Source organism: Pteropus vampyrus, unplaced genomic scaffold (genome assembly GCF_000151845.1).
Source record: "Pteropus vampyrus isolate Shadow unplaced genomic scaffold, Pvam_2.0 Scaffold44, whole genome shotgun sequence".
Taxonomy (NCBI): Eukaryota; Metazoa; Chordata; class Mammalia; order Chiroptera; family Pteropodidae; genus Pteropus; species Pteropus vampyrus.
The window spans coordinates 9,413,398-9,437,449 of NW_011888825.1; the positions used below are offsets into that span (position 1 = coordinate 9,413,398).

A 24,052-nucleotide genomic window follows, 5' to 3' on the forward strand; every position below is an offset into this window, starting at 1 on the left:
TGTATGATGGAAACACTGTATAATAGCATGCTTCTGCACATCTCTTCACCACTCGTTACATTGCATTACTACTAGCTTGAAATCAGCCATGATGGGAATGTTTATACCATGAAAATTAGCATATACCACAAATCGGGCTTGATTTTTTGATTTTCTAGACCAGTGCCATCCAATAGAAATATAATACAAGCCACATTTAATTTTAATTCTTGAGTAGTCAGATTTAAAACAATAAATAGGAAGCAGGTGAAATTAATTAAAATGCATATTTTATTTAACCCAGTATGTGCAAAATATTATTTTAACATGTATTTAATATAAAGTAACTAATATTTTACATTCTTTTTTTCATACTAACTCTTCAAATTCTGGTGTGTATTTTACACTTAAAGCACATCTCAAAAGTAGCCACATTTCGAGTGCTCAACAGCCAAATTGTCTAGTGGTTTCTGTATTGAACAGCACAGGTCTAGATTTAAGAAATAGATGGAGAAAATAAAATGATGCAGATTAAATTTAAAAGTAGTGCTGAGGCTGAGAAATTTCAATCCAACAAACAATTTGTTCAATGATGAGAAATCAATAGGTCATGTATCAGAGTTAATAACAATAAACTGGTTCCTAATCTGTGAAACTTATAAATTTCTTTTTTTTAAGTTTAAAAGAGTTAAGACATTTATACAATCCATGAAGTGATCCCCCTAATTACTCTAGCACCCATCTGGCACTACACACAACCATTTGTACATTTTTTTTACCTTGCAGATAATTAAAGATCTTTACATAGGGAGATTATTTTTGATTATCCAGCTCGGTCCTAAATCCAATCACAAAAGTGTCCTAATGAGAGCAAGGCAGAGGGAGATTTGGTACACACAGAAGGCCATGTGGCCACAAATCCAGAAATGTCAACAGCCACCAGAAGCTGTTAGAGGCAAGGACTAGAGCCTCTGGAAGAAGCATGGCCCTGCCAACACCATGATTTCAGCCCAGTGATAGCAATTTTGGATTTATGACCTCCGAAACTGTGAGAAAGCTAATTTCTGTTTTAAGCCACCAAGTTTGTGGTAATTTGTTACTGCGGCCATAAGAAACATACGAGCTAATGGAATGCAAGTTCATTTGCCATACTGTGGTTGAATCACAACCACAGATAAGCCACAAACCACAAATACAAGAATTCAGAAAAAATTCTGAGAAATAACCAGCTATACAGAATTTATAATAGAATATTTTACATTTTATTATTTGTGATTTATGTGCTACACATCTTTTCTATCAGTACAATTTATAATAACTTTATGTGTGTCTATGACATATTCCAAGTCTGTCTTATATCCTCAGCACCCAACACAGAGCTTGGCACACAATAGGACACTCAAATATTTTTTGAATGAACATGATGTTGGACCTCAGTTTCCCCCACCACACAACAGGGTTGGAAGAATGCGAATGGACTCCCCAGGTGGGCAGTACTGGTGCCAGATGCACCTACTGTGTGCAAGACTGGGCTGGGGGGAGAGACTGATGGAAGTCAGCACCTGGCCAAAATAGCTGGTGCCCCAGATGGCTGAGAAGTCAGATTCAGGGAGCCATCAGGTACGGGGACCCCCGCTCCCATTTCCTTAAGGCCTCTAAAGGCTTAGGGACTTGTAAGAGGATTATCATAGTTCCAGAGTCGGGATGCCATGGAGACCAAACCCAGTGACAGCAAGACCTGCTAGGGCTGGAGCTACTTCCTCTAGCCTCTCCTGTCTCTCAATCCTGCAGGGCAAAGAGCCTCTTTCACTTAGGGCCTAGGAAGAATGCAGGTCTGGCTTTGTCACAGCTACAGAAGAGAGTCACTCCCAGCTTCCCAGCTTTCCATGTAAGGCCCATTCCATGCTCCCAGTCAGGGACCCAGGCACAGAATGGTGGGTATCCACCTCTATCATGTAGTCTGGATGATCTTTGGCAAGTCACTTTTCCTCTCAGCTCCAATGTCTGCTCTCTGAGGCATCCATGGCCCAGTCTAGCCAGACCACATGGAGGCTCTAGCCACCCCGCCTCGTTTGTATCCTGTCACCGATTTGTTGTAACCTGGCGGTCACTTACTCTCTGGACTCTCTCCTGTTAAATGGGCAGTTAAGTGGCTTGCCAGGTTTCCACAACAAAAATTTGGCTAAGTAGCCTGGCTCTGAGTGACTGGAAGTGAATGAGGGAGAGTTTAGACCAAAGCCCTTGACCAGAAACTGGAACCAGGTCCAGGATCTGGAGGGACTAAAACCCTCTGGTTCTCAATCCCAGTCCACCCCAGAATGTCTGCCTCATGCCTGTATCCGTATACCATAACTCTAGTAGGCATCTTGAAAACAGGGACCAGAAGTGGTTTGCTCACTAGTAGGGCCACACTGTGGGCTTGGCTGGCATATATAGTAAGACCTCAAGAATGTAATGTGCGAAACCACTTGCACATCTTACAAAGTCCGGACTCTCCCCTGCCTTTGCTCACGCTGTCCTTCCTTTACTGGAATAAGCCTCTCTGATCACCCTGAGGAGATGCTTCTAGAACTCAGCAGGGTATGGTCCTGGCTCCTGTGAGCCCATTGTGCCTTTAGCACCTGGACACATGGGTTATAAAATCCATCCTCATGGGAGTGGGAGAAAAGGCAGTAGGCAGAAGGCAAGTCCACCTTCAGCCCTCAGCCTGTGTAAGCAACTAGTCATCTCTAGGGCCCTGGTGAGCAATGAGCTCTGCCCACCCCCAATCCCTGTTGAGAAATAAAAGGGATTAAGGTTTGAGAAAATAAAGGGATTAAGGAAGCACCAAAGGCAAGCCTTCTCTTATGATAACATGAGACAACTGTTTCAAAATATATTAGATTTGGTTTTTATTGTAGAGCACACATATCAGGGCAAAGTGCTGCACACACAACTACAAATCATTTTTGGGAAAAAAGCTGTAAAAAAAAACAAAAAAACAAAAAAACAAAAACTGCAACTGTTTTAGTTATGCAGTCCCAACTTGAGGAATCCACGCTGGCCAAGGAGTTATGGCCCCTGAGAGGGGCTTCTTGATGGTGGCTGCCTCGGATTTCTGCAGCCTCAGGCCTAGGCCTCTGTAAAACAAGGTCCTCATGGGGTGGTGGCAGCCTGGGGACTGGGAGAGCCTCTGCTCTTAGCAGGCCTAGGTCTTGGCTCTGGCTGGCAAGGAAACATTTCTAATGAATCTAGATCAGCAAAATCTTGCAGCCTTCAAGGATCTGAGTAAGGGGGAAACTGCTATTGACTTCACTTTTTTTTCCCTTTCACTACTATTTATTTTTTAAAAACCCTTCCCCAGCTTCCACTCCCCTGAGGCAGAAGAGGCACCCAGTCTGCAGGCCTGAGCACTGGCCTTGGCTGCATGCTGCAGGCGGACAGGGGGCAGGCACCTTCCTATGAGGATGACATGGAGAGAAGGCCCAAACTGGCCAATGTAGGATAAAGGAAAGGGAAAGGAAAAGCAAAGAGACGAAAGGAAAAATAAAAACCCAAAACAAAAACCCTACCACACACAACAATTTTCCATACCCCAAATGCTAGACTTGGAAGGACATCTGTCCCTCTAGCTAGAAACAATTCCTAAAACTGCCCCAACATGGCAAGTCTTGTTTCATACAATCACGCATATGCCTGAAAGGAGCAACCCAGCAAAGAGGTGTGCTCTTGGCAAGACAGGTCAGGACAACTGCAGCCAGCAACCCATGGGTAGAGGAGGCCAGAGGGCGTGGAAGAAGCCCAAGGCTCAGCCAATAGCTCTGAAGTACAGGGACTGGCACTGTTTAAGCCCCTGCCCAGTCATCCTGAATGACTCTGCCACAGGAAGAAGAGGGTGTTTGCTGTTTTCATGAGTTTCCGGGCCTGGAGAGCAGGTGAGAGGTGGAAGGACAGCAGGACCCCTGTGGAGCCAACAAGGCCCAGGAGGCCTCAATTGAGCACAGACATGGCAGGGAGGGGCAGGAGACTGAACTTTACAACGTTGAGAAGATTTACAGTTAAAGCAAAACAAGAATTTTCTTAACCAAAACATTTTGTTGCTTTTAAATAAAACCAGCCTAACACAGCCCCACTTGAGGATGGTTGCCCCCCATGCCTCTACTGGCCACTCTGGCGTGAGCTTCTGTCAGTCTTTCTGTCCAAGAGGAAAATCAAGAACATGAGAACCAGGTCCTAGCCAATTCTGTTCTTCAGCCTTACCAGGCAACAAACCAAGAAAAAAATACAAGGATCAAAAAAAGAAACAAAACCCCTCAAAACGAAACAAAAGGGGCAGCTATGTGAGGATTAACTGGAGTTCCCAGGACGATGAGGAGGGCCTCAGTGCCTCCGCATCTTCACCTTTCGGGCAGGGCTGCCTGCAGCTTCTGAGCAGTCCTCCCCTGACTCGTAGGACTTGCGCCAGTAGTTCTCAGAGCTGAAGCTCCCCCGCCGCCGGTGTGTGGGCAGCAGCACTGAGCGCCGGTTCTCTTCTTTGTCCATCTCCAAGATCCGAGGCCTGTGAGGAAAGGGGGTTACCAGAGAGGCTGGCCAAGGGGCCTCTCAGCTCTGTGCCTGGCTCTGACCCTCATCTACAGGATGGTGCTCACTCCGGCTCAATAACCCTCCATGAGGGGTGGTACTGGCAAAAGCACAGGCAATGTAGTCCTTGCCCATTAAGTGCCAGTGGCCACTCCTAGTATTTGAGACATTACCAAGTACAGTGTGGGGTCTGCTTGGCTCTGAGTCCAGTGCCTCAAGACACCGTTAAGGCTGCCAGACAGAAAGAGACCTTCCCTATTATAGCCTCAAGACTCTGCAGTACTGCCGTCTCCCTCTACTTCTCATTCCTCCTCTCTACTCCCACTTTCTCTCTCTGCCCACCCTCTCTTCTGCTCACCAACCCCACTAGCCCCTGAATCCACTGAGCTCTTCCTGCCTCAGTGTTTCAGCCCACATAGTACCTCTTGCCTAGATTGCCCTTCCAATAGATTTTCTTCATCCTTCTAGTCTCAGCTGAAACTGTACTTCCTCAGAAATCTTCCCTAACCCCTCTGAAATGGGTCCCTAGTTCACTATCTCTCAAGTCCTGAACGTCCCTCCTAACATTTAAGTATAACCCACAAGAGCATTTGTCTGGGTGGATTGAAAAAGGGAACTCATGGGCAGGCCATGAAGCGTTCCCACCTGTCAGTCTCATCCAGCCCCTTCTCTCTGGGGATACAGGTAATCAGTTAGGAATGAAATGTGAATGCCATCAATGTTATCAACCCAGGAGAACCAGACATAAGGCTTTAGAAATGTGGGCAATGCCAAGCTCCTAACCACCTACCCCAGGCTTTCCTCAGCCCTCTCACCCCGCAGCTAGGCCATGGGCTGCTTCGCTTGTCTTTGTTGAGAGTCCTAAGCTAAGTACCTGTGAGCAGCATCAGGGTCTGCTTTGCGGTGGGAACGTTTAGGTTTCAGAGTAGGGTCCCTGTTGTTTCCTGATAGGCGATCAGAAGCATAGCTGGGTGGTAACACAGAGCTGCTCAGGGACTTTGTTTCCAATCGGGGTGCATCTAATCTTGTCCTGCAAAGGAAACAGGCATGGGATCACCAGTCAGCCTCTGGTGCGGATGTGGACCCTATCAGACCAATTTTCTCTCCAGCCAGGCTGAGTGAAGAGGCCAGCAGCTCTGCTCTGTGCCTCAGTCTCCTTGGGGTTCAACTAGAGTTGGTCTGATTGAATTCCAAAGACACTCCTTCTTAAAGTCAGGCTTATGAGCAGAGAACAAGAATACTTCTGTTTGAAGATTTCCATGATAGAGATTTGCTGCCCCAGGGAAAAGATACCAGGGTACTCTTTCAGCTGGACAAGTCAGTACCACCTCAAGCCCAGAGGTTCTCCAGGGGTATTTACTCTACCTGCCAGAGGACTTGAGGGCCCACTGGTTGGTACCAACATACTCCGACAGACAACTTCATCCTTGCCTAAACTACCTAATAAGAGGGTTCCCCTGGTACAGGCCTGTGGAGGGCTGGAGAAGAACAGAGTTAAGAGCTTCCCTACTTTCTTACACATGCATGCTGAGGCTATGGCAGAAGCCAGGAGGAGAGCCCAGGCCCAACTCCACATTCATGCACTTGGCTCTGGTTCCACCATGGCACCTGGAAGCTTCTGCTTGTTCCAGGATACTGACCAAGCTGAGGGCATTTGAAGGCAAAGTCCCCATCTACCAACAGTAGAGTTTCAAGGAATATACTGCCTCATAAAGGAAGAACATGCAAGCATGGGCAGGGAAGAGGGGTTGGAGAAGCTGGGCAGAAAGGTATCCAGGGCAATGATCTGAGTCCTTTATAAAGCCAAGCCAGGGGAACCTCAAAGAAGCCTGAAGTTCTTTGTATGGTACAAAGAAGGCTGGCAAGTCAGGCCAGTACAGCAAGGAGCAAGAGAGAAGCCTAGAATGTGGAATGATGGGGGCATAGTTGGCAGAAGGCTCTGAAGGCACCTTTCCCATTGGCTGCTGGGTACAAAGTAGTAACTTGTTTCTGAGGAAGAAAGTGCTGTGATTAGGGCAGTATTCAAAGGACATCCTCATAAGAACTCTGAGAGGAAGAGAATGGCGGGACATCAGAGAGCTTCCTTGCCCTAGGCCACCTGGCGTTCCTGGTTAATAACTGTGTCCAGTGCTCAGAGCTCTCCATACCCCTACTAGCTAGCCTGCTGTAAATAGATGGGGAAAACTAGGTCAGAAAGATAATAAGTCACGTGTCCTGTAAGTCATGGGAGAAAGGTTTAAAGCTAGGTGAGACTCCAACCCCAACAGGCAGGAGCCAGAGGACCCTGAACCTGGGCAGAGGTCTTTCTCCTGAGGCCAGCGGGTGGTGCCTTCTAGCTGGGAACCAATGTTCTGAAGCTCTCAGGCCCAAACTGGTGGGCAGGCAGGGCAACTGGTTCCTGCCCCTTTGCTTTGTCCACAGAGGCCAGAGGGGCACAGTTGCGCTGACTGGCCCACCAGTCTCGGCCCCTACTCTAGGCACTCCAGGTTCAGGGAAGCAGGACCTAGCAGCAAGAGAAGATCTAGCTCTGAAGCTACCACTAAGAGTCTAGGCTAGTCACCATCCCACTAAGAGTCTAGGCTAGTCACCATCCTTCCCTGGGCCTCAGTTTCCCCATCTGAGCAAGGGAGGAAGAAATGTGATTGTCTCCAAGGCCTCTTTCAATTCTGAGGGTCTAGAAAACGAAGACAAGTTGCCTCCTTCAAGGATTCTTGAAGCGGGGCACCAGGAAGAGGTGATGCTGGGCAACACTTAGACACAAGAGTGGGAATTAGAATCACCTGAGCCACAGGCTCTTCCTTGTCAGGCCTATATCCCTTGCTGAGAGGTCCAGGTGGCAAAGATCAGACTAAATGAGAAATCAGCCATTAAGCTTGACTTTGAAGACTCTAAGGGTCTAAAGCCTCATGGTGGAACGTCCCCTTCTAGCACCATGAAGCTAAGTCCTACACTAAGACCCCACAGGTGCCAGGGAGCGCATACTCTGGGCAGGAAAGCCCTTTTGTGCCCAAAGCCCCTGGTAGGCAGAGCCTGGCGCCCTGGAGTTGTTTCCTTGGGTGAATGACAGATGGCAAGAGAACAACAGAGCCATCAAGAGGAGAGCCTGACCCACACATCTCTGGGGCTGGAAAACACAAGCACATCCTGCCACGCAGGCACAGCTGACACAGGACAACCCTGGTGTGGCCCCGCCCTTCCTAAGCTGCTTACTCTTCGGTGCAGCCTGCCTGGGCAGCCAAGAGGCAGTGGTGGTAGTCCCTTACTATGAGTCTAGGACTCCTGGAGAGGCTGGGGAGAAAGGCAGGACAAGCTGAGACTGAACAGACAGGCCAGGGACAGAGTGGCTCTGCTGCTCTCTACCTGCCTAAATGAGAGAAGGGTGTTTTTCCCACACGACAGCTGTTGCCATCAAGGGGCCACCCTCAAAGGAGGGATGATAGCCCTACCAGATGCCCAGCCTCCTGTACCCACTTTGAGAACAGCATAAGTTCTGGGGCCACAAAGGGCTTCTGACACATCCCTTGGAGCTGTTACAAGTACATCTCGGAACAGCTGGAGAAGTTCCTCCTTCCACTTCCAAAACGCCACTAAGCTGCAGGAGGCCAAGCTAGAGCCAGATCTCAATCCTAGAGTCCAATAGCAGCTTAACTCCAGAGCATGCCCCTCTTAAAAGGCAGCGAACTTCCCAGGAGCAGGCCAGGCTCCTAAGGGTTCAGTGTACACAGTCACAAATCTGGAGTAAGGAAACCCAGTTTTAGGAGTAAAGTCTGGGCCTGGGCCTCTTCAACTGGCAACAGGAACAAAGACCTGCGTTATAGATCTGAGTCAGCATCCAGGGGTCACAGCAAGGTACCCCAGGCATGGGAAGTGAGGCAGACTACCATACCCAGAAAGGTCAGCCCCCTGGAAAAAGCAGAGATTGGGCCTAGGTATAGGGAAAGCCAGAACAAAGGAAGGATGAGCCAGCATTAATGTAATGCATTACCATGTGCGGTGAGGGCAAGAGAAGGAGTTGATTCTGTCCCAGGTTTTCCTGGAAAACTGCTGGGGAGGACTATATCCACTGTGAGGGTGGGAAACAATGCTAAATCAGAGACCAAGTCACTGGTCTGTCACACAGCTACGACCTGATGACGGTCCTTGAAGCCCAGGTGGGCTCGCTTCACTGCTGCAGAGCAGAAACCTGTCCGGGTACCACCATTTCTGGGAGATAGTGAACCAGTCTGCACTTTAGGTCCTGATGCCAACCACTTCCCCCAACTTCTGGCTCCGCCTTCACCAAGCACCCTTGTGCTACAAAGTCTGGCTTTCCCAAGGGAGTGAGGAAGCAAGAAGCAATATGGCAGGCATATCTGAGTACTTTCTTATCTATTAAGTGACCTGGGCCCCTAGGCCTAGGCTCCAGCATCTCTAAGTATCAGATTCCACAAATCCCAGACCTGCACCATTGTCTCTCCTTCAACAGTATCCATCCCCTCCTCGTACTACCCACCTCCCCATTTTCCACCGACCTCCCTCCATCATACCCTCTTCTCCAACTCCTGACCTATTCCCCACAAGCCAGTTCTCAGACAGGTGTAGAAGCCTACTATGGTCAGAAGAGTCTAAAAGCCACATGAGGGTATTACCCAAAGAGAGGGTACCCCAAGCATAGTCCTGGGTTTCCAGAAGACCTCCTCCTATATACAGCCTGAAAGATACCCAGGCCATAAGGGGAGCCTTTCTAAAGCATTCAGCCTGGTCACCACCATGTCATACACAAGTGCACAACCCAGAGCTCCAAGAGCCAGGGTTCCACGGATGCCAGTCAGACAATAGCACATCACGAGTGCCCAGGGATCTCCCCAGTTCAGGCCTGGTAAGGTCTAGATATCATCCTCCAGGAACTAAGAGGCCAGACACCAAGCGTGCTTTCCCCAACCTGAGCCACTGAACAACACACCTCCTGGTGTCTCTTTCTTCCTGCTCCAGGTGCCTCTGCTCACTGCGCATCGTCTGAGCATAGCCTTCCTCAGCTCCTAGCCTTACCCAGCAAGATCAGAGGAGAGGTGTGGTAAGGAAGGGGCTAGGAAAAGCACTCTCAGCATTCTGGAGTTGAACCATTCCCAGCATAATTGCCCCAATTCACAAGTGAGAACATAGGGCTCAGGTAACTGACTTGTATTGAGCAAGAAAAGGACAAAGTCAGGCCAGGAGCTCAAGCCAGTCATATCCCCTGGTAGTCTCACTGTCCCCTTGGAGTCACTGGTCAGCTTGTGGACACAACAGGCTAGTCAGGCTGGATACGGTGTATGCACGTGGACACACACTGGACCAGTGAGCAACAAAAGTGGCCTAACCCTTAGCACAGGAGACAAGAATCATGAAGAAAGAACCAATGGCAGGAGTCTTGGTGGGGGTATGTCTCAGGCCTGGTCAGGGTCAAGAAAAGCAAGAGCTGGCCACTCCTCCCCATCCAAGGGATGAAGCCCAGAGAATACCCTTCTTTCTCACCCTCAGCTCATCAACACACACAGCCTCACATCTGAGCTGCTCTGCTTTCAGGGAAGGTCTCCCCCTGACCCCTGGGGCCTCCTGGCCTGAATGTCCTAAGCCATTCAGCTCAGCCTCCTACAAACAATCTCTCCCATGCACATCTCTAGTAGGTACTTGGCATGGGGCAGCTCACATGGTCCTTCAGCAGGTTGCACATTAGGAAATTGTGAAAAAAAATGGATCAACCCGCACTCGGCTCTGACGAATTGCTATACCCCAGAATTCAGTCCACCCCTTCGTTCTCTAACCAGTAATTTAAAACATTAACCACACCTTCAAAAAGGTTAGGTCCAGCTTCCCTAAAAGAAGTACCAATGATTAATAAAGATGCATGTTGGGCAGGTTGCCCTGGGTGGGCTGGGAAACTGACATTTAGGGAAGTTTGGGAATGCTAAGGAGCTAACCAGCCTGCAGCTACTGCCTCACCCCACTCTCTGTAGAGTAGCTCTCTTGCCACTCAAAACATTCTCACTAATCAGCTCTCTACTTGCACAGTAGAGGCAAGAAAGCCTGTGTGCATATGTTTGCTTCTTAAACTCAGCAACCACAACAATGACACAGTGGGGCAGGAGCAGGGATTGGGGTGGCCACTGTGCCATCCACCAAGGGACCAAAAGACCTAGTACCAGAAGACTCAGGTTCTAGGCCTCACTCAGCCATTTACTAGCGCCCCCCAAAATATTATTACACTAAGCTGTAACTTATTACACTAAGCTGTAACTCCCAGGCCATCTTCCCTGTGAGAAATGATGGCACCACACTCATGAGGACTCAGAATCATCCACATTCCAAGGAGCCGCATTTTGTTGAACCACAAAGAACTTTGCAGCTGCCAACCCAATTCCCCCCATGAGGCCACTGCTCTGACTGACCTGAGCTGGTGACAGAGCCCCCAGGCTCTCTCTCAGTAGCCTATGTAATCTTGAGAAGACAAACTAGCTTTACTCCTCTGCCTATGAGAAGCAGGGCCAGCTCAATGCCCAAATTCCACCCATCTGGGCATGACATCACCAGAAGACATTGAGCCAGCCAGGTACACAGCAAGGCCGTATTCCTGATATCTAGGCAGTGTCTGGGCCAGGATGCTCTCCTTTTTATTTGGTAACCAGCTTGTCTTTTTCCAAGACAAGCCCCTACAGCTACTCTGAAGCTGCTCCTCCTCAGCCTAAATTGTCCTCCTCTGGGCCAGGCCTCATGCTAAACCCCGGATAAACAGGGATCTTTCTTTCCCAAAAGAACACAAATTTGGAAATTTATAATGGCAAGTATATGGGCTGTGACAGTCTAAAGGGGGTACTAAGAAGGCTACAGATGTGTATATGATGCTTCTGGCATGTCGAAACAGTCAACACCTGAGCTTTGAAGGATGGCTAGGTTAACGAACTTTCAGTGTGTGTATATGGGTCATTTGGGGGGTAGGGTGTGGATCAGAAGATGAACATGTTAGATAAGAAAGCATTCCCAACAGAGGCCACACTGTTAAAAAAGCCTAGGACACAAGTCCATAGACCATACTAAGAATTTCAAGTACTTTAACATACATAAGTGAGGAATAGAAGAGATTAGGTTGGATGAATAGACAAAGCCAAACAAGCAGCTTGAATTTTATCCTGCAGACAACAGAGATGCCTATGCCTCAAGTACTTGAGAAAGTTGGTGAGCATCCTCCCACTCCTCTTCAGCCTCTCACACCAAAGCTCTGTATGTCTGCCCTCCAGCCTACTCCTTGGCTGGCTGCTGGGACCACTCAAATTGGAACGTCAAAGAGCCTCAGTTACCAACAACAGCCTTTCTGAGGTCAGACCACTGCCAGGGGCCCAGTTAGCTAAAGAGCTTCTTGGGGTAACTGGTAAACAGTGTAGACACCTAGCTCTACTGAGAAACATCCAACTTAGCCAGCCTGGGCAGCCAGGTATGAGAGACACCATTCAAGAAGAAGTTAAGAGTTAAAGAGTAAGTGATACTCTGGCTATGGCCACCTCCATTTGTACCTCCAGTGAAGATTTTCCTGAGGTAACCTATTGTGAGAGGCTTGGAGGGAACACATGGGAAGTTGCTGCTGGTTCCATATCACCCTGGGAGTCCCTCTCCAGGTTCCTGGCCCGAGCAGGCCACCTATCTGTGGCTGCAGTTGGAGGTGCCTGGTACTACTGAGAAGAAATGACTGGGGAGGAAAGACCAGAAGGAAGTTACACCCTGGGCTCCATCACTTCCAGATTCTGGGTTTTGGCCTGTGCTGGGCACCACAGGAAAAAAAAAGTAGAAAGGCAAATAAAAACCTTTCTTCTGATGAATTCTGAGAACATTCTTGGGCTAAAGCAAAGAGGCTGCTAGCTGCCAAGCAGACCTGTGTCTGGGGCACCCAAAAGTGCCTAGTGCTCTGCCTGCACCACAGGATTGTCCTGCAGGTCTGAATCATCTCCACACTACAGAGACTCGAAGTTTTGACTTGACAAAGTGGCAGAGCCATGCCAAAGAGACTTCACCACCACATCGTTCTGGAGCTCAAGGCCCAAAGGGCCAAGACACCAACTTATCAATTGAAGTTAAAAAGATGGCAACTTAGAAAATAAGGACATACTTAAAGAACACTCCCAATGGCCAAATCTAGAATAAGCTGAGCATAAATATCCATGAGTACATGCTGATATAAGTAAATGAGTGAACAAATAAATAAACAAATGGGGGAGAAGAAACAATTCCTGTGTAGAATTCCAAATAATCTGTGTGATTGTTCTTCCCTTAAAGAGGTGGAGCTAACTCCCCACTACTTATGTGTGGGCTGCACACAGTGACTTCCCTCTTAAGAGGACAGTATGGTCAGGGGCAAGTAATTTAACTTTAGAGTGCAGAAATTTGTTGATCTCAGCCAGGTGATCAAGGTCAGCATCAACAGTGATAAGTCCTATACTCTGGACATATGACGTGAGAAGGGTGCTTTATACCTCTATGGTCTTCCTCACCAAAATCTATATCCCCAGTCTAACCAGGAGAAAAACATGACAAAGCCCCATTAAGAGACATTCTATAAAATACCTGACCAAAGTTATTACAAATAAGGCAAGTCGGAGAAACTATCACAGCCAAGAAGAGACTATGGTGACATGACAACAAAATGTAATGTGATATCCTGGAACAAAAAAAGTACATTAGGAAAAACACTAAGGAAATCTGAATAAAGTATGGACTTTACTTAATAATTATGGATCAATATTGGTTTCTTGATTGTAATAAACATATCATACCAATATAAGATGTTAACAATAGGGGACATTGGGTGCGAGGTACATGGGAACTCTCAATACTATCTTCACAACTTTCTGTAAATCTAAAACTGTTCTAAAAAAATAAAGTTTATTAAAAAAAAAAAAAAAAGATGGCAAGCTATAGGACATTCTGCTCCAGCCTGGGTCTAAGTTCCTGCTCTATTCACTGATGTCTGTCTGATCCCAGGCAATCACTTAGCCTCTCAGGACTCCATTCTTTAAGGTAGGCTTGTCTTAACCCAGTGTCTGCTTGACTCAATCCATTCACCCCATGAGCAGAAAGCAAGAAGAGTTTGGCAATGCTGGTTGTACATACCTGACTTCTGGCCAGAGAAAAGGGACAGCCACAAGCTATGTACCTGCTAAACACTGTAGCCTAACCTCCCACCTTCTTTTCCTCTCCTCACTCCCTGCTCCTCCCCGAAGCTAAAACTCAGGCATTTTTAAAGCAAGCTGCTAAAGCAAGTCTAAAAATAATCAGCAAGAGCATATGTGATAAATCAGAACCAAAGAAGTCAGGAAAAGTGGGGGAGGTGTCTAGAAAAGTGTTCTCCAAATCTTGTCTCGATACTGTTCCCATAACACTGAGAGCATGTGCTTTTGCCCAGCCCTAAACTCTCTAAACAGCCACAGAAATTAATTTTCTGATGAAAAAAATATACAACAGCTTTATTCTCACAGAAGTCAAATCAAAAATAGAACTTACAGCCTTTTTCCTCTCCTAGGCTTCCAGATGCCATGCTACTGATACAGAGCAGTCAAGTTCTAAGAGAACTCAGACCTATATCTTCAGAGAGGCCTGGAGGTGTCAGGTACCAGGGCACTTACTTCCTGAGGATGATGACTGCTCTGCGCTCCTTGATGTCCTGAGGCCGTATGCAGTGAGTGATTTCATCAGCAGCATATCCACTGAAAATAAACAGAACATGTGAACATGGAGAATGAACAAAGTTCTTGGGTGGGGGCGGGGGGTAAGGAGAAAAAATATGATTCAGGTCTTATGGCTGCCTTGAGAGGTTCAAGAATCCACATAGAAGAGAAATAATATGTTAAGCTCCAGAACACTTCTGACCAGAAACCATGCAAGAAAGACCTGGGATGAGGCAAAGGAGAGCCTTAAGGCAAAAGCCAAAGCAGGAAACTCCCTGCACAGACTAAGAGCCCTCCTTTCAAAAGGCCTCCAAGAGGGTACAACTTTAGTTGCTTTGGAGGCAGCTAGAGTGACTCAGGCCAGACCTTGGTGAGGAGAAAAGAACATCTCCTCTTCTTCCTCTTTCCCTCTTTTTTCTCCCATCCTTCCTTCCCTCCTTTTTCCCCTACCCTTCGGCTTGCAGAGGAAGCCGAGGCAGACACTGACAGCACTGAGTCACCAGAGAGAACTAAGACTAAAATGTTCAAAATGAGATTTTGTCTACTTGAAAAAAAAGCTTTCAAAAAACCTCCATTTGGGGGGCAGGAGGGGAATTCAAAATCTTGAAGACAGCTGTGTTTGGGATATTTTAAGAATTTCCATCACAAATATCTATTTTCATCAAGTTACATGATTTTTAAAAATGCTCTCAAACCAATGAACATAGATGACTGTTCTCTTCACAGCTAACGTCTTTCTGATTTGAAACTGTAAAAGCAAACTCAGCTTCCTGAGCCCCATTGCATACCCTAACTGAGAGTATAGCACCCAAGAGGTACCCCACCCCAAGTTCCTCCACTGAGCTGAGGCAGTTCTATACAGCCAGAAACACACTTGGCCACAGGTCTAGTGGGAGGTGAGCACCTTCTTAATCTTCTCCTCCTGCTCAGGATTCCCTTGACCATCCCTGGACCACAAATCTTCCTTGACCAGGATGCTAATCATCTCCCCTTTCGAGGGCAGCTGTAAAGACACATGCTTAACTTGTCAGAAAAACTGTGGGCAAGGGAAGGACTCCTCAAAATGGCCACAGCCGGCTGCCCCAGCTGTGGACAAGAACTAGAAGCAAGAGCAAGTAAAAAGTAAGTCTGAGAGGAAAGTACCTCTGATTTGGAAATCTGATTTGATGCCATAATAGGGGTAGAGAAAAGAACATTTGTTTTAGGGATTTCCCCTGAGAGCTGCTCCTAGATGAGAGTTTTTCAGTTTTCTTTGTGAGCATCAGTCACGCAAGAGACAATGGACAAATGTCGACAGTCAAATCAAGTTGGAAAATATTAAAGAGTTTAAAAAAGCATTAGTATGTTAAAGGATCTGAGAATTACTGTAGCAAAAGAACTGCTGACTTTAACTGAGCACTGACCAAAGAACCTTCTCTCAAATAACACCTATTAATATCTGTAGGCCCATGGTGAGAAATGCCACACAGGGATTGAGTTGAAGAGATCTGGGTTCAAACCTGAGCTTTGTTACCTGCTAGCTTTGTAACTTTAGTTAAGTCACTTGCTGGGCCTAAACCTGTTTCTTCATACATAATATGGACAACAGTAGATTCCTGGGTGTTCATTTTGTTATGCTTTATAACGTAGGCACTCTTTTGTGACCACTAATAACTATAAAAATTTTTAGATGGGGACAGTGCTTCCTCCCTTCCAGGCAGAATTATAGTTCTAACACTACATGGCTGGCACCTTTGAAAAGGGGCAGTGGAGTCCTACCTGCAGGGCTGTTTGAGAATTGTTAGGCAATGCAGGGTGCTTGGTACACCATCCCCATTTACTAAACACTTGACACAAGCCGGAGGGCCCTGGACCACTCTGGGGCAAGCCAGAGCCTTGGGTTCAGCATCTACCAAGGAGATGTGATCCAGGTTCCCCCTGCAGGGATCTGCCAACAGCAGAGGCCTCCAGGGCCCTATTTCCAGGGCTAGGACCTCTAGGTCTCCTCCTATGCTCTTGACACTCCACATTGAGGGATTCAGGTCTGGGCTGTAAGACAGTCCCATATAAACACAGGATTTCCTCAAAGAGCTAAGTCCAATTCCTCAAAGGTACTCCAAGCACATTTCTAAGCCCTGAATCTACAGTACTGGATACAGGCAACCTTCTCTACTGTTAACAAGTGTTACGAATCTGTCTGACTTGACTATAGGCACTACGAAGGACCCTGACTTCTCATCTCCAACACTTAATGCAGTTCTGGAGCAAATCCAGATGTTTGTCAAATCTTAACTGTCCCCACCCCCAAAGGGCTCTAGAGTGAAAAATAAGCCATGCCAGGTTCCTGCCACAGAGCCCAGGCCTCAGAACTAGTGAGGAGGTAGAAGTGCAGAGGCCCACAGAAATGACTGTGGCACTGACCCCACCAGAAGAGCTCATTAGCACTAGTCTTCTAGAACTTCCTGGCAGCTATGACACTGCCTACTGATACCTCCTCAATTATCAGGCTCCTTTGGGAGCTGGAGGCTCAAAGTCCTGACCAAGGGATGCTTGTCTGGCCAAACTTCATCAGAAAGTGTCCAGCAGAGACCAGGTTATTTACTGCTAAGGAACCTACTTGCTACAAGAGAAACTGAGACTCCCAGTCAGCTGGCTTGAAATTTAATATACCCTGGGTCCAGTCTTACCCTTGGCATGAAGAAAAGTTCCAGTGCTTCCTGCTCTTTTGTTTTCACAGGGAAGAGAAAGGAGGAAATACCTTGTGCTGATCAACTTGTCTGCTCCCTGCTTGTGCTGAGCCCCCTGAAGTTCCCTCTCTCCTCTTGCAGTAGTGACTAACATGCCCCAAGCATCAAGACGGACAGAACCTGGCTCTGTCATCCATTAGCTGTGCCTTATAGTAACTCAAGAGTCTCCTTCCCTAAGTAGCTTTCCTCACCTCCCCGGGGCTGGGTTTTCTCCACACTGCCCACCCACGCCTCTCTACTACTACATTTGGTTTTGTGGAAACTGTATTCCCTACAAGACAAAGCTCTGCAAAGTTCTTCCTCAGCTCTGCATACAGTAGACAAATGTGTCTGTCAGGCTCAACTGTTCTACTGCTTTAAAGCCTCAGTTTCTACATGTGCAAAACAGAGATCATGGCAAGTCAGTCCTCAGAGGATTAGGTGCAGGTTAAATGAGAAATCTTAAAAATTCAATGACAAGGGACTATATATCTCTCCTCTAGGGGACTGAGTTGGAGACTGAGTTAATGCACTTTTCCAAGATGGCCACCATTTCCCATTTACTCTGTGCCCTACCTGGCACAGGACAGAACCAGAGACGGAGGTACTGGCCAAGATATCAGCCTTGTGACAGCCTCCCTATGGTTAGGCATACCTGCTATGGGCAGCTTCCACAAGCCTACCTCACCAGTGATAGGCCTGCAGGACTGAGAAGCTGAGGCTTTGAGGGAAGCAGGCCAGCCACCTGGACACAGGGTTAGGATGGTGAGCTCAGGCTCAAGTTATAACCAGACCCAAACCTCCAAGACAACACATGCCCTAACTTTATTAGAAGTCCCAGGACTTTCTGAATCTAGAAAGAACACTATCTACTTGCTCAGAGTCCCAATTCTGTATACATCAAGGTACAGATAGAGAGTAGTAGCTGAGCAGAGAAGGTAACTCATTTCCAGAGACACTTTACCTAAACTTCAAGTATTCAGTAGTCTGAAAGAGATTCAATTTTCAATAACAACTCTATGGTATTAATAGCCCCATTTTGCAGAGGAAAACTCAGGCCCAGAGAGGTTAAGTACCCTGCCCAGGGTCAAACAGCTAAAGTGGTGAGACTAGAACTCCAACCAAATTCTTAGTCAGTGTCTATGCTACACCAATTTTTGTTTTTGGTTTTGAGTGGGGGACTTTTGGGTTTTGGTAGGTAATGAGGGGCAGAAATAAAAGCCCATTTGTGTTTCCTGGTGACATCACCGGCCTCAGCAAAGGCCACAGACATACCAATGACTCCCATGGAAGAAGTCTGTAAAGATGAGCCCAGGTCCCTAAAAAGCAAGCACCCTACCTAAACAATGGTTGCACACCAATTGCCCAGGCAAAAATGGTCATCCAGCCTTGAAATTTTTATGACCTATTTATTTTCTGCTTGCTCTGAGCTTCATGATTAAGACCATGGCTTGCCTGCTAGCTTCCTTTCCTTTGTTGCCCTCTGCCTTCTTATCAGGCCTCGCAGAACCGAGGTCAGCCAATCCCACTGGCCCAAAGCTCCTCCTGAGAATGCACTACCCTGACTTCATCCTGAGGTTCCTCCCCTTCTCATGGAATCAGAAGATTCCACACAAGAGATGTGGCCCAGACCTATCTGTCCTACTTTCCCAACTATTTTAAGCCAGAAAGCTAAATTTTGCTTTCAACCAGCTGAAGATCAGACATTAGCCCAGAACTGACAGGGGTACTCACTCCACCCAGTTATCAATTGTTAACTAGGAGTTACAGGCTCAGCTCACCTCTGTATATCCCATGGCTGGGCAATACAGTCATTTCCAGACCGGTGGCTAGGGCCTGGGTCTCTGGGCACCTGGCCACCAAACTGCTGCCCGTATATCAATGACTAAAAATAGCAGCAAGTAAGCAATTAGCCTTGAAGTAATTATTCTAATTAATCCAACTTAAATATGTTTTAATCTTCCCATTCACCCTACAGGGAACAGGAGAAGATAGGTGGTACGAATTGATAGGAAAAGGAGGTAAAATATATTATTTCTCTAGAGAAGAGCATTAAGAGGGGATCGATCCATCCAGGCCCAACATGAGAAAGTTACCAAAAAAACAAAACAAAACAAATGGGTTTGGAAAGAAGTTTAAAGTACCTCCAGAAGGGTCTGTGAGGCCTTGCTCTAAATGCCCACGTTTGGATGCTGCTGAGTCAACCTGTGCCACACACTAACATCCATGCTAACAACTATTAAATATCAAACTGTATTCCTGCCATGTTGTCCGGGACAGGTATAGACACCACAGCCACCAACAACTGAAGTCTGAGTCAGATGAGAATCACTACAGCCCTTTCCCATATGCAGAGAACAACTCTTCATCAGCCACTCCCTTCCAATCTGTAGCCTTGACAGCTCCTCATCTCTGGACTGGGATACATACCAGGAAATATATGAGCTCAAGAGGATTTGAAAAGAACCACTACTAACAGGAAGGTATTCACCCACCTGCACACCAAGTAAGTTGACAGTGCTAAGTGAGCAAGTGTAATAAGATTTAAATTAGTGGGGGTGTTCAGAACCCTGGAGCAGTGGCTCTCAACTGGGGATGATTTTGCCCCCCAAGGGATATTTGGCAATGTCTGGAGACATTTTTGGTTGTCATAGGTGTTACTGGCATCTACTGCATAGAGACCAGTGATGTTGCCAAACATTCTACAATGCACAGGACAGCCCCCATACAACAAAGAATTAGCCAACCCCAAAACGTCAATAAAACCGGTATTGAAAAGCTCTGACCTAGAGCTTTACCAAGACATGCCTCACCAGCATCTCTACTTCAAGTCCAGGTTGGATGTGAGGACTAACAATGAACTTCATCTGCCTCAAGCCAGCATCTACACGCCCATGCCCGCCCCCCCTGTAAAATACCTACAGCTGTTCTCTGCTACTGCTGCCAAAATCTTCTTTGCTTAGTTACCTCCTAGTCACCCTTCAAGTTCCAGCTTACTTTCTCCCCAAAACTTCCAGCACTCCAGAGTGGGTTAGGATGCCTCCCTCAACGCACTCCTGCAGTTACCTTTCTGGGCTTAATATTAACTGTCTGTGGCCTCCAATAAGCTGTGAATTCTATGAAGGGAAGAGCCATGTTTTAGGCTCCACCACATCCCTAGCCCCTTCCCCAAAGAGAGAGCAGGGAATCATTAAATGGTTGTGCATGAAAGTGAGCACCCATTTAAGTGTCCACCCTGTGCCAGGACACAAAATCACTACTTAATTCTAATAGGCTTTAGAAGTTGGCATCACCCCCATTTTACAGATGGGAAAGCCAGCTCAGAGAACACCCAGGAAATCTCAAAGCAAATGAGGAGAGCTGGATTCAGAGCCTGAGGCAGCACTTTTCAGGACATGGCTGAGCCTCCCACACCAACTCCATAGCCAAGTCAGAATTCAAGAGGGGTTGGAAAGGACTAGGAAAGCTTTAGGGCTTTACTATTCTAAGGAAAAGATGAAGAGAATTTTCCTGCTGATGCAACCCTGTTGATCACTAACAGACCTGCATTTTAAGAACTCGAAACTCTGCTCAATACAGGGGTGCCCATATGAACAAGGGTAGGGAGTCTCAAAGTCAAACTGCTTCCTGTGATTGCCCCATTACATAGCCGACTACTGTACCTCTTGACAACAACCCTGACGGCTGTGACTATGTGAAAAATTAATATCTCATTAACAGACCAAACAGCTCTTGTGTGAGGTTCTTTCGGCATCTACCACCCTTCAGTGAAGTCAGACACCAAACTGTCTTCTATAGCAAGCCACCTGGGAGGGTCTGCCCTGGAAATCCTATCCTAAAGGGCTCTGCTAAGACATCAATCTAGGAGTACTATGTATAGGTCTAAGGAGAAGCTTCAAAGCCCAAATGATAAAAGGGGCAACTAATACATAAGGAGGCCAAGTACTGCTTCCGCTGCCACTGACTTCCCAAACTTCCCCATCAGGAGACCTTGGATATCACAAGGCTCTGCTACCATCCCAGATATGAAAGCAGCCTCAGGCTGTTCGACTCAGATAGATGACCTACTCATATCAGGAGGGCTCCAGGGACTCTGCTTCTCCCCATGACCATGGGCTATGGCACTGACTGCATTTTGGAGCTTAAACTGCTCACAACAAAATCTCAGTGTGTCCTGATCTCGTACTAGAATTTGGTGGTCAACCAAGCCACTCTGAACAGCTGGAGTCTAGACCTCCTAAGAGGTTTTGGGGATTTATGGAAGTACTTTGCTAGATTTACTTGTTTCAGGGTTGGAAGAAGGCAGCTCCTAAATAAACGTTCTGCCTCATATAAAGAGCAAAAGTGTTCCTTCAGCAGGCAATCTCCTCTGGGGATCAGGGTACTAATTCTCAGCAGTATCTGGGGCCCCAAACAGGCCAAGAACCTAGGTTCTGCTGCTGACGTAACCATAAGACCAAATTCCAGGTAAAGAAACCAGCTTTATTTTGTTTCATTTAGTCCTGATAAAAGGTACACACCAATGGGCTCTTCTGCAGCCAACAGGGGCTGAATTTTAAGAGTGCACTGCACTCTATTCTTGGCCCAACTACAACTCTGTTCAATGTAGAATGTGTATCAGCTAAATATGCTCAAGGGCCTTCTTCTGTATTTTCTGTTGAGTCCGTGAACACTGTCTCTGTTAAGGAAACGACGAATAGCAGAGTTGGAAAGACTGAAATAGTAAATTCAACTATTTTTTTTTTAAACACGAATTTGAAAATAGAAGCCCAGAATAAAAGTGATTTGCTAAAATCACAAACTGAGACTCCTACAATCTTAGCCTTCTAGAAAGATGCCTTCAATTTTCAGTCAGGTCCCTGATCATGCCAAACCTACCCTCAAGATACAGAATTCGAGATGGTTCCCCGAGTCCTCCCTGCCTGCTTTTCTACTACGTTTTTTAAACGCAGACCCCTTTCCCCTCATCACCCCCGCAAAACAGAATGAGCCAGAACTGTAAAATAAAGCACAGGCTCCTAGAAGCTGCTGCCTCCTGGGTCAGGGAGGGCAACTAAAGAGGCTAAGCTGCCCCCTCCTCCCGGGTGGGTTACCTGAGCACAGTCACGCTTCCCCTGCGCACCGGCAAGGAAAGCACAGGTTCCGACACCCGGATAGGCTTGAACTGGAACTTGCAGCCAAAGCAGAGCGCGGAGTCGCTAAAGAAGGACACAGACACGATGGGACGCTCAAAGATGTGGATGGGGTCCACGTGAGACACGATACAGCCGCCAGGTTGGTAGTCGTTGATGACGGCGCTGTTGACGAAGCCCTCGGGGATGACGCGGTGCTCCACCAGCTTCTGGATCACCAGCTGGTGTACCCACTCGGGGATCTCATCCACGTCGCCCGGGGGGTAGAGCCGCTCCTGGCCGGGCCCGCGCTTTTGCAGTTGGGCGCCGTACGTGTAGCCCTCGCCGAAGAAGTACTTGTTGCGTAGTGGTGCCCGGTCCACCGTGTGTTCGTTATACAGACCCTTCTCGGCGCGGGACACCACCTCGTCGATGCGGGCCTCGATTTTGGTGCACTCGTCCTGGCTAAAGAGGCGCATCTGGCGAATGCCACTCTTCACCTTGCGCGCCTCCTCCTCCTTCTGCAGCTGGTGCTCCTCGTAATCACTGCGCTCGGGGTCTGAGTCTTCCTGGTACTTGCGCTTGGCCCCGGACACCGGGTAAGGCTCGGCGGCAGCGGCAGCCGCAGCGGCCGCGGCCACAGCAGCGGCCGCGGCGGCCGCTGCCTCTCGGCTGCCCGCCTTATAATTGTCCCGGGACGTCATGGACTTGAGCTTTTCACGCAGGTCTGTGTAACCGCTGGCGGCCGCCATGGCCCCACGACGCTGCTCTAGGGTCCTCCGGGGCGGGCGGGGCGGCCGGGCATGGCTCTCGGGAGACGTGCCCCGGGGCCCCCGGAGGAAAGGGGATCCTCAACGCCAGGCCCCCATGCGAGGCCTGAGGACCCGGCGGGGGGGAGTCAAGAGGCCAGGCGCGGGGTCGAACCTCAGGAGCGGCGGGTCATGCAGTGGTGGCGGCAACGAGGCTTCCACCTCCTCCACCTTCTCCACGTCCTGGGGAGCAGGGGCGCCCGCAGCGCCTCATGCCGCGGAAGGCCACTGCGGAGGCTCCGCCTGACTCCCGGCCAGACCCTCAGAAGCCCAGCCCGACCCGCACTTTAAAGAGCTTCTTACGACGTCACGCGCCGACCGTCCGACGTCCGCCAGCGCCGCTCCTCAGCGGGCTCCTTAGCGCGCACGCGCAGTGCTGCCGATCACGGCCGCTCCACGCGCAGCAGGCATGCGCGTGCGTGGGGGCCGGGTCAGCAGAGGTGCCAGCGCAAGCGCAGACGGGGACTGTTTGTCGGCCGTCGCCCCTCCCCCACTCGTGAAGGGCTCCAAGGGAGCACCCTCAAACAGCAACCTGCCTCCACGCCGCGCCACCTCCGCAACCGAAAGGCTCCCTCCACAGGGTTGCGCTCACAGTGCCAACGGTGTCGCGATGCTGCGTCATAGCATCGTCCGACTGCCCGAAAACGCCTTAGGCCCCAGCGCGCAATCTCCCGGGGAACCGCCACAACCTAGGCTACCCCGTTACCGTCCCCTTTGACGCTTTCACTTCTTTCATTGGGCCACCGGCTGCGTGCAGGGCGGTCCTAGACGGGAGCTTCCGCAAGTTGGTTGGTAATCATAACTGTCAATCAGGCGGTTGCCTTGGCTACTGCGTCCGTCACTTAATTAGTGGTCGGGAGGGCGCTGAGGACCCCAGAGGGTGAATGGGTGGCTAAGTAAGTGCCTGAATGGAGAACCGAGCGGAAGAAATCCCTCAGACGCTTAAGGAAACTTCTGAAACCAATGGATACTACTGAAATTGCGGGGTCAAGAGTACCGCATCCCAGCTCTGAACGCAGGCAGCGACGTTCGCAGAACGTGACGCATTGACGGAGCATCTCCCTGTCCCCTCCTTCATCGGCCGCCGCTACCGCTGCCCGCCGCCCCCACCCGGAGCGGACGTTCCAAAAGTCACGTCCGGCTGGCTTCGGGCGCTTGCGCCGCTGGGTTTGTCATAGCCTTTCCTTTGAGATAGAGATGAATGTGAGAACACCTCT

General features: G+C 48.5%; 1 protein-coding gene across 1 annotated transcript; it reads right to left on the reverse strand.

Annotated features, from left to right (window-relative positions):
• Positions 1 to 1,218: 1,218 nt before the first annotated feature.
• ALKBH5 (alkB homolog 5, RNA demethylase) lies at positions 1,219 to 23,563 on the reverse strand. Its single transcript, XM_011359071.2, has 4 exons — positions 22,009 to 23,563; positions 14,169 to 14,249; positions 5,414 to 5,569; positions 1,219 to 4,516 (listed from the first exon to the last, which is right to left on the reverse strand). The coding sequence occupies exons 1-4, from the start codon at positions 22,776 to 22,778 to the stop codon at positions 4,339 to 4,341; spliced, it is 1,185 nt and encodes a 394-aa protein (XP_011357373.1). The 5' UTR covers positions 22,779 to 23,563; the 3' UTR covers positions 1,219 to 4,338.
• Positions 23,564 to 24,052: the final 489 nt, after the last annotated feature.

Coding starts and splice junctions, on each gene's coding strand:
- ALKBH5 (XM_011359071.2), bottom strand. CDS start 22,778: ATGGCGGCCGCCAGCGGTTACACAGACCTGCGTGAAAAGCTCAAGTCC. Junction 14,250..22,008: donor GGAAGCGTGACTGTGCTCAG/GTAACCCACCCG, acceptor GTTTATTTTCAG/TGGATATGCTGCTGATGAAA. Junction 4,517..5,413: donor GACCCTGATGCTGCTCACAG/GTACTTAGCTTA, acceptor CTTTCCTCACAG/GCCTCGGATCTTGGAGATGG.